A 13,694-nucleotide genomic window follows, 5' to 3' on the forward strand; every position below is an offset into this window, starting at 1 on the left:
CGATAATTTTCTGTCTTCAGAAATCGTTTACAAAGTTTGTAAAGGCGTCATTCCAAACTTCAGGTAAACCGAATTCCTCTTTTGTGCAACATTACGTCATTATTTATCGTCAGGACTGTTTTCTACCATTGTATTTTAAAAGTTTGGTGTGCTGCGAAAAATAACTCAGATTGTGCCTTATCTTAGTGACATGAAATATGATGATTTTTATCACATCCCGATTTATCGTTTCGTTTTATTTTGAAATATCAACCATTCTCTGATAGAAGCTTTAATTAGTTTTGTCATGCTCGGTTGGACTATAACCTACGCATAAATGCGTTGAAAATCTTATTTTGATCTATATTTTATCAAAATAACATACGAACATCTAGTGTTTTTTTAAAAAATAACTTACTGTGCTCTTTATCTTTCATTCGAAGAGCATTGTTTTGTATTTAACCACACAACTTTCGTCAAATCCTATCTATGGGTTAAATGCTATCTGATATTTTTCATAAAGATTGTTAGGCCGTTCTTGGACCACTGATGTTGATTACGGATAACTCCGTTTACCTGATCAAGACAGGGCTCACAGCGGGTGTGATCGGTCGATAAGCTTACTTTTCTTAGGCATCTGATCTCACCTCCGGCATCTTGTATTCCTTGTAGAAAATATGAGATTGATCACCATTCGTCATTTCCACCTTTAGTAAGATACTGCATCTCATTGTCTAATTGCACAGCTAACATATCTCATATGACGTCACCAGATGATATTTCACCAATTATTTTGAAACGCCAGCATACGACGCTCTATTTTGAGAACTACATCACTTCATATGCTTGATTTGATATTCAATAACATTATGGTGGACGGAGGCCATGGATAACCTTTGCTTGGTGAACAATTAAGGGGAAGGTTGTCATTTTAGTAAGTTCTCCCTATTTCAATTGCTATGCGTTTTCACGCTAATTACTCCACCACTCTGAATGAAATTGATATAGTATATATCTTACAATGCCCTTTGAGCTGCCTAACACATCTATTCCTTCTTCGTTTTATTCCGCCTAAGGAAGTTAGAAAATACATATTCTTTATAATAAAACGCTGATTTCCTCAAAACCTTAGACGCATATCTCTATCATATCCAAAAATGTGTAGCGAATCTCACGGACGATTTATCGGTTCCAATAATTAAAAATCAAAATTTAGAGATAACTCATCATAAAGGGCATTTTTAATTCTATTTTACTTATTTCTTTGAATCATTCAAATTTTTGTTTAACTCTTTGTGCAGCAATTATCGCTTTATCCATTGATTTTTAATGAATTTTCCCCGATACAGAACATTTATGTGACTCTGCCAGTAATAAATTGTCTGTTACGTTCCAATGATTTTTTTCCAGTCATAATCAGACATCACGGGTAGGTGAAGTTAAACAATTAGACCTGTGCTTTCTCTGTTTTCTTGAACTCGTTATAGGGCTCACTGCAGGTGTGGCCAGTCAACGGGGGATGCTTGCTCCTCTTAGAAACCCTATCCCATCGCTGGTATATCCAGGGTTCCGTGTTTGCCAAACGTTTAATTTTGAATTTCTAATCAGATTTATTAGATTGATGACTTTTCATTATCTTCACCGTTTCATACTTAGCGCATATGGTATGAGTAGTGTGGGTTCCTTACCGTGCCAAAGCCTGCCTCAACACAGGAACTTTCTCTAAAGCCTTAAACGAAAGACCCGAGATTGTCACTTCTAAATGTCAAACGTTTTGGCGAAGGTGTAATCACTAACTATATTTACGACTTAGGTTTAACGCATCCATGATAGGAGCGGAGCACGAAGTCACAACCTCCCGGTTAGGCAGAGAGCGCTTTATGATTTACGAGTAAAAGACGGTCGTATACTATATTGTATCAACATAAATGTGTATAGATGTTTATCCATATTTCAACTGTCATATATTTCTCATTTCACAAAATTTTCAGAATACTAACAAGTATTTTTATATCATATAGTGTAAAATAAAAAAATAATCAGGTGAAAGAAATACAATATATGAAATCCAAATTAGCATTCAATTACCATTATCGTAATTGCGGTTTATATAGATACTTTGAGTACCAGGTCCACCACAAAACTGATTTGTTATTCCTCTGTTTGTTTGATATTCGTAGGATTGGTTAACTATATATCGTTAACCGATTGGTGACTGTATTATCTGCCATAATACTATCCATCTCATTGCGATCCAGCCTCACCCTCCAACACCTCCCAAATGCACCAACATAGTGAAGTTGAAGTGTGTTGTAGTAACATTCCATATGCTCCGTATGGGACGTATGGGTTGTCCCATGGTTTAAAAATAAATAAATATAAATAAATAAGGACCATCGTGTACCAACACGTCTGATGACTGCGGTACTGTCTTTTGATGGCCGGACACATACATGTGATGGTCGTATGTCATAAATTATAATGAAATAAAGAAGTAACTTATATTTATAAAAACTAAATAAAAAGTAAAAATTAATGAAATAAATTATAATTTTTATTTATATAATAATTTTAATAATGATCTTTATTTAATTTATTCCTTAAGTATATTAAAATTTAAAAATTATAATAAGTAAATATAAAATTAAATATTTAAAATATTTGTTATTTATTTGGATTCTAATAGAAGGTAATAATAATTAGTAATCGCACGAGTCTCCGTCCTTCGTCCAATTCAAGATACACCGAAATAAATATACCATAACTATTACATAATTATTAATATTAGTAACAGGTGATAGTAATATGGATGTAGGTATGTATATACATGTGAAATAACTAAAATATATACAGAAAAGAATTAGGGTAGGGTCGCCAAAGAAAATTTTGATAATAGAGTGCCACTAGTTATTACTTTGTTAATCATAAATTATAAAATTATGCCAGACAACAATTTTGAGATCGTCATCAGGCAAAAATTTTGAGGTCGTCGTCAGGTGCTACACCTCAGACCCTGTACCATGTTTCTGTAACTGGATCCAGCTCGTAGCACGACATGGCTCCATAATTCTTATTCGATAGTATGTATTATGTGTATAAAACTGAAGATGTATAATGTAGTAAGTGGTGAGTTAGTACTTATGATAAAATTGTATGACAGATAAAATACCAACCATAAGAAGTGGTATACTTAATTACATAACATATAGATTTGATTAAATAATGAAAATACAGAATAGATGCAAAATCACAAATCGCATACATCCAACAAGCTTACATATATTAAATATAATAGTATGCAGCAGGCCTGCATACATGCAAACTGCGACATTGCATCTAAATGTTCGTCATAAAAAGAAGTTTACAAAATACATACGTATAATAACATACCTGGATTTTATGTATATTTGCATATACATATACATATAATATACCGGGATTTGATGTATAGCTGCATCTATATTTTAACTACATGTTTATATAAACTAAAACGATAAAAACGCAAAGTTTATATTCCTAATATTAATATGCTACGATACTTATATATGTAATTGTTTACATACTAATAAACATATAGTTATACACGATAGAAAACCCGAATTATATGCTTAGATGTTTATATAAGTATAACACATGTAGTTGTTTCTATATTAGTAAACATATAAAAATTTAACATTAGAATAATGATGCTTAGTGGTTTTCATACTTATAAACATACGAAACTGTTTACATATTTGTAAACATGCACGATAAAACCTTAGTTATACATATAAGTAAAACTTTTTACTCACCAACCGGAAGGAAACTTACGAATGATATTGGAAGCTATAAATCATGCAAATTAAAGATGGCGAATGAATAGATTAGTTATGTGGCAGCCGCTGTGAAGACGCTCATACAACGTAATTTGTGACGTAATTTGTGACATTGTGACGTTTCATCCGCTGAAACCGCTCATACAACGTAATTTGAGATATTGTGACGTTTCACCCGCTGAAACCACGGTACGATGGCCTATTATATGGTGGGTGTGATCGGTCGACAGGGGATGTTTACTCCTCCTAGGCACCTTTTCCCACCTCTGATGTGTCCAGGTGCCCGCTCCATGTTTGCCCTCCTATCTATTTTGTATTGCTTATAGGAGTTATGAGATTGATCACTGTTGGTTATCTTCGCCTTTCATGTACATGAAAAAGTGAATATAACGAACATTGATAAATCTTACCATTCTATAAAAATACCAAGATAAAAGTATTGCAAACACGGACACCTGGACAAATCCAGAGGTGGGATGCCTAAGGAGAGTAATTATCAACCACGCGGATATAGTGTAATGTTTTTGTACTTGATTAACACCTGTGCTACAAGATAATATTCTAGATGCAATAGCTTTACAACGATGTTTGTAAGTAAAATACAGAGATGACATAACACTTGTTTTTACCGTAATCCTATCTATTTCAGCCATAGAAAACGAAAGTTCTGAAAAACGTCAGTTTGATATGAATACACTGTAAACTTTGTGGTATTAGGCAATCAATCAATTTATGGATTGATTCTGGATTGGAAAGTCCAATTTTTGACAGTCTTCAATCTGGTGTTGGAATTCAGCTCGGCATTAAATCAGCATCGGGCACTGATGTTGTATACCCATTGTAAGTTAGTAATTTCTTATTGATGTATTTTTCTTACACTAATTGTAAAGAAATGTTTAAACTCTTTCAATATCGTTGTGTTTGATATTTGCTAGACATGGGGTTTGTATGTCAAGGCATACCAAATTTCATTTATACATGAAGATTTATTTCACAGTCTTTCAGCGTTCGTCCACCGTTCCACTGGTGTAGTAGTACACTACAGTGCCTGTATGACACGGGGTACGTGTTTGTCCAACTCTCTAGATTGTTTTCCTTAGAGAAGTTATGAGATTGATCACTGTTTGTTATTTTCACCTTTTCACAATAACCATGTACCTCTATGACAATTTCATATACACGTACAATTTCTCACCTTTTAAAACTTCTTTTTTCATTGCTAAAAGGAAAACATACATATACATATATACGATGTTAACTTTATTGTCATCACATGAGATTGATCACTGTTCGTTTTTAGTATAATTTTACAATATAACATCATGGGTATGATAATTTTTTATCAACATGTCCGTTTCTTCGTCTTTATAGGCCCTACATATATAAGTATATTTCCTTATATATGTATTTTCTATATGTACAAAGAATGTAGCAGGACAACAAATCATTTATATGGTATTTACAATATATTCTCTTTTCTGTACTTGATTACTTATGGTAACGCTTGGAAATATACTTACCACACATAGGAAGACCACATAACTCCCAGCGTTTTTTGGGATCCGTCGTGTAACACCAGATCTGAGGTTCTCCATCGGGGTTACGACAGTAGTTGTGAGGGAGGTAAGTAAATCTATGTTTATGTGGATATAGAGAAGACCAAGATTGACATGTCCTGCCACTGTGAGTTTTATTCCACTTGCCGTCATAATCACGACCATCAGCTGTCTTAACACAATCTGAAATGAATTACATAAAAACGTGAAGATAAAGAACAATTATCAATCTCAGACTTCCTATAAGCTATACCAAATAAAGTGGTAGGCAAACACAGACCACTGTACACACCTGATGGGGAATTAGGTGCCTAGAAGTAGTACTGCTGTCAACCGGCCACAGTCGCCGTGATCCTTATATGTTAATCAGTTAAACGGAGTAATCCGTAGTCAATATCAGTGTGTAAAGAATGGCCCAACAATTGGTATGAAACACGTCAGAGAGCATTTTACACAATGATAGATTGTATTGGGAAACATGATCGTTATAGCGACAAAATAATTTCCATAATCCTGACTTTAAACAAGGCTGTTGGACCCCTATACCACCAACCCGTTTATCAGTAGCCTGCTTCGAATATATCTAGCTATATCTCACATATCTATATCTATCTATATCTCGTCTATATCTCTTCAAAATAGCAAAGATATCCCCAAACTTTAATCCAAAAAACTCTTCCTTGGTTTGTGGGCCTATTGTGTTTTTCCTTTTCATTGAAAGGGTATTCTCCTGCATTTAACTAGACAACCTTCGTAAAAGTTAATACTTTCGTATGTAACATTTCGCATATGACGTTGTCAAGAGGTGGTTTTTCTAGAACTTTTTGAAAACGTCAGCTTTACACCAACTGATATGCTTAATTGAATAACAAGTAAGATGAGGTTAGAGGCCGATCAAAAATAACTTTCTCTTGGTGAAAAGCTGTCATTTCAGCAAGTATTGTCCCTATTCATACGCTAAGCGTTCTATCCGCCGAGTACCTCTGAACTCAGAATGATATATGGTTCTTATTTTGTACTTTGAGTTATCAAATGCATACACTCCATCTTTAGTTGATCCTGTTTTAAGATAATAGAACACCATTGTTTATCACAATTCTACTAGCTACACTCAAGAGTTAGGGATGACTCATTATCAACAGGATTTTTAATACATATCTATTCATTTCTTTAATTCAATCAAATTGGTACTTTTAACTCTTATCACAAACAACATATCTTTAATTATGAAAGGTGAAGATAACGAACAGTGATCAATCCCATAACTCCTATAAGCAATACAAGATACATAGTTGGGCTAAAACGGACCCCTGGACACATCAGAGGTAGGATCAGGTGCCTAAAAGGAGTAAGCACCCCCTGTCGACCGGTCACACCAAACGTGAGCCCTTTATCCTGATCAGGTAAACGGAGTTATCCGTAGTCATAATCAATATGCCAAGTACGGCCTAACAATCGGTATGGATGGCACTCTTTCTACATTTAACTAAACTGGCAATATAGCAATCAGTTTTTCTACGGTCTGCATTGAAAGCGTAATTTAATTTTACTGACAGCCTTTTGTATGTGTGTTTTTGTTTACCATGGGACTCGATGCCAAGCTTTCGCTTAAAATGACTCATGCCATTTGTATGCCAAATATCTAGTGATATTCCGATAATTTTCTGTCTTCAGAAATCGTTTACAAAGTTTGTAAAGGCGTCATTCCAAACTTCAGGTAAACCGAATTCCTCTTTTGTGCAACATTACGTCATTATTTATCGTCAGGACTGTTTTCTACCATTGTATTTTAAAAGTTTGGTGTGCTGCGAAAAATAACTCAGATTGTGCCTTATCTTAGTGACATGAAATATGATGATTTTTATCACATCCCGATTTATCGTTTCGTTTTATTTTGAAATATCAACCATTCTCTGATAGAAGCTTTAATTAGTTTTGTCATGCTCGGTTGGACTATAACCTACGCATAAATGCGTTGAAAATCTTATTTTGATCTATATTTTATCAAAATAACATACGAACATCTAGTGTTTTTTTAAAAAATAACTTACTGTGCTCTTTATCTTTCATTCGAAGAGCATTGTTTTGTATTTAACCACACAACTTTCGTCAAATCCTATCTATGGGTTAAATGCTATCTGATATTTTTCATAAAGATTGTTAGGCCGTTCTTGGACCACTGATGTTGATTACGGATAACTCCGTTTACCTGATCAAGACAGGGCTCACAGCGGGTGTGATCGGTCGATAAGCTTACTTTTCTTAGGCATCTGATCTCACCTCCGGCATCTTGTATTCCTTGTAGAAAATATGAGATTGATCACCATTCGTCATTTCCACCTTTAGTAAGATACTGCATCTCATTGTCTAATTGCACAGCTAACATATCTCATATGACGTCACCAGATGATATTTCACCAATTATTTTGAAACGCCAGCATACGACGCTCTATTTTGAGAACTACATCACTTCATATGCTTGATTTGATATTCAATAACATTATGGTGGACGGAGGCCATGGATAACCTTTGCTTGGTGAACAATTAAGGGGAAGGTTGTCATTTTAGTAAGTTCTCCCTATTTCAATTGCTATGCGTTTTCACGCTAATTACTCCACCACTCTGAATGAAATTGATATAGTATATATCTTACAATGCCCTTTGAGCTGCCTAACACATCTATTCCTTCTTCGTTTTATTCCGCCTAAGGAAGTTAGAAAATACATATTCTTTATAATAAAACGCTGATTTCCTCAAAACCTTAGACGCATATCTCTATCATATCCAAAAATGTGTAGCGAATCTCACGGACGATTTATCGGTTCCAATAATTAAAAATCAAAATTTAGAGATAACTCATCATAAAGGGCATTTTTAATTCTATTTTACTTATTTCTTTGAATCATTCAAATTTTTGTTTAACTCTTTGTGCAGCAATTATCGCTTTATCCATTGATTTTTAATGAATTTTCCCCGATACAGAACATTTATGTGACTCTGCCAGTAATAAATTGTCTGTTACGTTCCAATGATTTTTTTCCAGTCATAATCAGACATCACGGGTAGGTGAAGTTAAACAATTAGACCTGTGCTTTCTCTGTTTTCTTGAACTCGTTATAGGGCTCACTGCAGGTGTGGCCAGTCAACGGGGGATGCTTGCTCCTCTTAGAAACCCTATCCCATCGCTGGTATATCCAGGGTTCCGTGTTTGCCAAACGTTTAATTTTGAATTTCTAATCAGATTTATTAGATTGATGACTTTTCATTATCTTCACCGTTTCATACTTAGCGCATATGGTATGAGTAGTGTGGGTTCCTTACCGTGCCAAAGCCTGCCTCAACACAGGAACTTTCTCTAAAGCCTTAAACGAAAGACCCGAGATTGTCACTTCTAAATGTCAAACGTTTTGGCGAAGGTGTAATCACTAACTATATTTACGACTTAGGTTTAACGCATCCATGATAGGAGCGGAGCACGAAGTCACAACCTCCCGGTTAGGCAGAGAGCGCTTTATGATTTACGAGTAAAAGACGGTCGTATACTATATTGTATCAACATAAATGTGTATAGATGTTTATCCATATTTCAACTGTCATATATTTCTCATTTCACAAAATTTTCAGAATACTAACAAGTATTTTTATATCATATAGTGTAAAATAAAAAAATAATCAGGTGAAAGAAATACAATATATGAAATCCAAATTAGCATTCAATTACCATTATCGTAATTGCGGTTTATATAGATACTTTGAGTACCAGGTCCACCACAAAACTGATTTGTTATTCCTCTGTTTGTTTGATATTCGTAGGATTGGTTAACTATATATCGTTAACCGATTGGTGACTGTATTATCTGCCATAATACTATCCATCTCATTGCGATCCAGCCTCACCCTCCAACACCTCCCAAATGCACCAACATAGTGAAGTTGAAGTGTGTTGTAGTAACATTCCATATGCTCCGTATGGGACGTATGGGTTGTCCCATGGTTTAAAAATAAATAAATATAAATAAATAAGGACCATCGTGTACCAACACGTCTGATGACTGCGGTACTGTCTTTTGATGGCCGGACACATACATGTGATGGTCGTATGTCATAAATTATAATGAAATAAAGAAGTAACTTATATTTATAAAAACTAAATAAAAAGTAAAAATTAATGAAATAAATTATAATTTTTATTTATATAATAATTTTAATAATGATCTTTATTTAATTTATTCCTTAAGTATATTAAAATTTAAAAATTATAATAAGTAAATATAAAATTAAATATTTAAAATATTTGTTATTTATTTGGATTCTAATAGAAGGTAATAATAATTAGTAATCGCACGAGTCTCCGTCCTTCGTCCAATTCAAGATACACCGAAATAAATATACCATAACTATTACATAATTATTAATATTAGTAACAGGTGATAGTAATATGGATGTAGGTATGTATATACATGTGAAATAACTAAAATATATACAGAAAAGAATTAGGGTAGGGTCGCCAAAGAAAATTTTGATAATAGAGTGCCACTAGTTATTACTTTGTTAATCATAAATTATAAAATTATGCCAGACAACAATTTTGAGATCGTCATCAGGCAAAAATTTTGAGGTCGTCGTCAGGTGCTACACCTCAGACCCTGTACCATGTTTCTGTAACTGGATCCAGCTCGTAGCACGACATGGCTCCATAATTCTTATTCGATAGTATGTATTATGTGTATAAAACTGAAGATGTATAATGTAGTAAGTGGTGAGTTAGTACTTATGATAAAATTGTATGACAGATAAAATACCAACCATAAGAAGTGGTATACTTAATTACATAACATATAGATTTGATTAAATAATGAAAATACAGAATAGATGCAAAATCACAAATCGCATACATCCAACAAGCTTACATATATTAAATATAATAGTATGCAGCAGGCCTGCATACATGCAAACTGCGACATTGCATCTAAATGTTCGTCATAAAAAGAAGTTTACAAAATACATACGTATAATAACATACCTGGATTTTATGTATATTTGCATATACATATACATATAATATACCGGGATTTGATGTATAGCTGCATCTATATTTTAACTACATGTTTATATAAACTAAAACGATAAAAACGCAAAGTTTATATTCCTAATATTAATATGCTACGATACTTATATATGTAATTGTTTACATACTAATAAACATATAGTTATACACGATAGAAAACCCGAATTATATGCTTAGATGTTTATATAAGTATAACACATGTAGTTGTTTCTATATTAGTAAACATATAAAAATTTAACATTAGAATAATGATGCTTAGTGGTTTTCATACTTATAAACATACGAAACTGTTTACATATTTGTAAACATGCACGATAAAACCTTAGTTATACATATAAGTAAAACTTTTTACTCACCAACCGGAAGGAAACTTACGAATGATATTGGAAGCTATAAATCATGCAAATTAAAGATGGCGAATGAATAGATTAGTTATGTGGCAGCCGCTGTGAAGACGCTCATACAACGTAATTTGTGACGTAATTTGTGACATTGTGACGTTTCATCCGCTGAAACCGCTCATACAACGTAATTTGAGATATTGTGACGTTTCACCCGCTGAAACCACGGTACGATGGCCTATTATATGGTGGGTGTGATCGGTCGACAGGGGATGTTTACTCCTCCTAGGCACCTTTTCCCACCTCTGATGTGTCCAGGTGCCCGCTCCATGTTTGCCCTCCTATCTATTTTGTATTGCTTATAGGAGTTATGAGATTGATCACTGTTGGTTATCTTCGCCTTTCATGTACATGAAAAAGTGAATATAACGAACATTGATAAATCTTACCATTCTATAAAAATACCAAGATAAAAGTATTGCAAACACGGACACCTGGACAAATCCAGAGGTGGGATGCCTAAGGAGAGTAATTATCAACCACGCGGATATAGTGTAATGTTTTTGTACTTGATTAACACCTGTGCTACAAGATAATATTCTAGATGCAATAGCTTTACAACGATGTTTGTAAGTAAAATACAGAGATGACATAACACTTGTTTTTACCGTAATCCTATCTATTTCAGCCATAGAAAACGAAAGTTCTGAAAAACGTCAGTTTGATATGAATACACTGTAAACTTTGTGGTATTAGGCAATCAATCAATTTATGGATTGATTCTGGATTGGAAAGTCCAATTTTTGACAGTCTTCAATCTGGTGTTGGAATTCAGCTCGGCATTAAATCAGCATCGGGCACTGATGTTGTATACCCATTGTAAGTTAGTAATTTCTTATTGATGTATTTTTCTTACACTAATTGTAAAGAAATGTTTAAACTCTTTCAATATCGTTGTGTTTGATATTTGCTAGACATGGGGTTTGTATGTCAAGGCATACCAAATTTCATTTATACATGAAGATTTATTTCACAGTCTTTCAGCGTTCGTCCACCGTTCCACTGGTGTAGTAGTACACTACAGTGCCTGTATGACACGGGGTACGTGTTTGTCCAACTCTCTAGATTGTTTTCCTTAGAGAAGTTATGAGATTGATCACTGTTTGTTATTTTCACCTTTTCACAATAACCATGTACCTCTATGACAATTTCATATACACGTACAATTTCTCACCTTTTAAAACTTCTTTTTTCATTGCTAAAAGGAAAACATACATATACATATATACGATGTTAACTTTATTGTCATCACATGAGATTGATCACTGTTCGTTTTTAGTATAATTTTACAATATAACATCATGGGTATGATAATTTTTTATCAACATGTCCGTTTCTTCGTCTTTATAGGCCCTACATATATAAGTATATTTCCTTATATATGTATTTTCTATATGTACAAAGAATGTAGCAGGACAACAAATCATTTATATGGTATTTACAATATATTCTCTTTTCTGTACTTGATTACTTATGGTAACGCTTGGAAATATACTTACCACACATAGGAAGACCACATAACTCCCAGCGTTTTTTGGGATCCGTCGTGTAACACCAGATCTGAGGTTCTCCATCGGGGTTACGACAGTAGTTGTGAGGGAGGTAAGTAAATCTATGTTTATGTGGATATAGAGAAGACCAAGATTGACATGTCCTGCCACTGTGAGTTTTATTCCACTTGCCGTCATAATCACGACCATCAGCTGTCTTAACACAATCTGAAATGAATTACATAAAAACGTGAAGATAAAGAACAATTATCAATCTCAGACTTCCTATAAGCTATACCAAATAAAGTGGTAGGCAAACACAGACCACTGTACACACCTGATGGGGAATTAGGTGCCTAGAAGTAGTACTGCTGTCAACCGGCCACAGTCGCCGTGATCCTTATATGTTAATCAGTTAAACGGAGTAATCCGTAGTCAATATCAGTGTGTAAAGAATGGCCCAACAATTGGTATGAAACACGTCAGAGAGCATTTTACACAATGATAGATTGTATTGGGAAACATGATCGTTATAGCGACAAAATAATTTCCATAATCCTGACTTTAAACAAGGCTGTTGGACCCCTATACCACCAACCCGTTTATCAGTAGCCTGCTTCGAATATATCTAGCTATATCTCACATATCTATATCTATCTATATCTCGTCTATATCTCTTCAAAATAGCAAAGATATCCCCAAACTTTAATCCAAAAAACTCTTCCTTGGTTTGTGGGCCTATTGTGTTTTTCCTTTTCATTGAAAGGGTATTCTCCTGCATTTAACTAGACAACCTTCGTAAAAGTTAATACTTTCGTATGTAACATTTCGCATATGACGTTGTCAAGAGGTGGTTTTTCTAGAACTTTTTGAAAACGTCAGCTTTACACCAACTGATATGCTTAATTGAATAACAAGTAAGATGAGGTTAGAGGCCGATCAAAAATAACTTTCTCTTGGTGAAAAGCTGTCATTTCAGCAAGTATTGTCCCTATTCATACGCTAAGCGTTCTATCCGCCGAGTACCTCTGAACTCAGAATGATATATGGTTCTTATTTTGTACTTTGAGTTATCAAATGCATACACTCCATCTTTAGTTGATCCTGTTTTAAGATAATAGAACACCATTGTTTATCACAATTCTACTAGCTACACTCAAGAGTTAGGGATGACTCATTATCAACAGGATTTTTAATACATATCTATTCATTTCTTTAATTCAATCAAATTGGTACTTTTAACTCTTATCACAAACAACATATCTTTAATTATGAAAGGTGAAGATAACGAACAGTGATCAATCCCATAACTCCTATAAGCAATACAAGATACATAGTTGGGCTAAAACGGACCCCTGGACACATCAGAGGTAGGATCAGGTGCC

General features: G+C 34.1%; 1 protein-coding gene across 5 annotated transcripts in view; it reads right to left on the reverse strand.

Annotated features, from left to right (window-relative positions):
• LOC125657202 (uncharacterized) overlaps nt 1–13,694 on the reverse strand; it is a 45,901-nt gene that overhangs the window by 5,113 nt on the left and 27,094 nt on the right. For 3 of the 5 annotated variants that reach the window (XM_056144370.1, XM_056144367.1, XM_056144371.1), the window contains 4 exons: nt 12,319–12,537; nt 11,994–12,017; nt 5,315–5,533; nt 4,990–5,013 (listed from right to left, as the gene is read on the reverse strand). In XM_056144370.1, the coding sequence (XP_056000345.1) occupies nt 4,990–5,013; nt 5,315–5,533; nt 11,994–12,017; nt 12,319–12,537 (486 nt within the window). The remainder of the gene's footprint in view (nt 1–4,989; nt 5,014–5,314; nt 5,534–11,993; nt 12,018–12,318; nt 12,538–13,694) is intronic. The other 2 variants (XM_056144368.1, XM_056144369.1) reach the window with 2 other exon arrangements.

The sequence above is a fragment of the Ostrea edulis genome, chromosome 7, assembly GCF_947568905.1.
Source record: "Ostrea edulis chromosome 7, xbOstEdul1.1, whole genome shotgun sequence".
In the NCBI taxonomy this organism is placed as follows: Eukaryota; Metazoa; Mollusca; class Bivalvia; order Ostreida; family Ostreidae; genus Ostrea; species Ostrea edulis.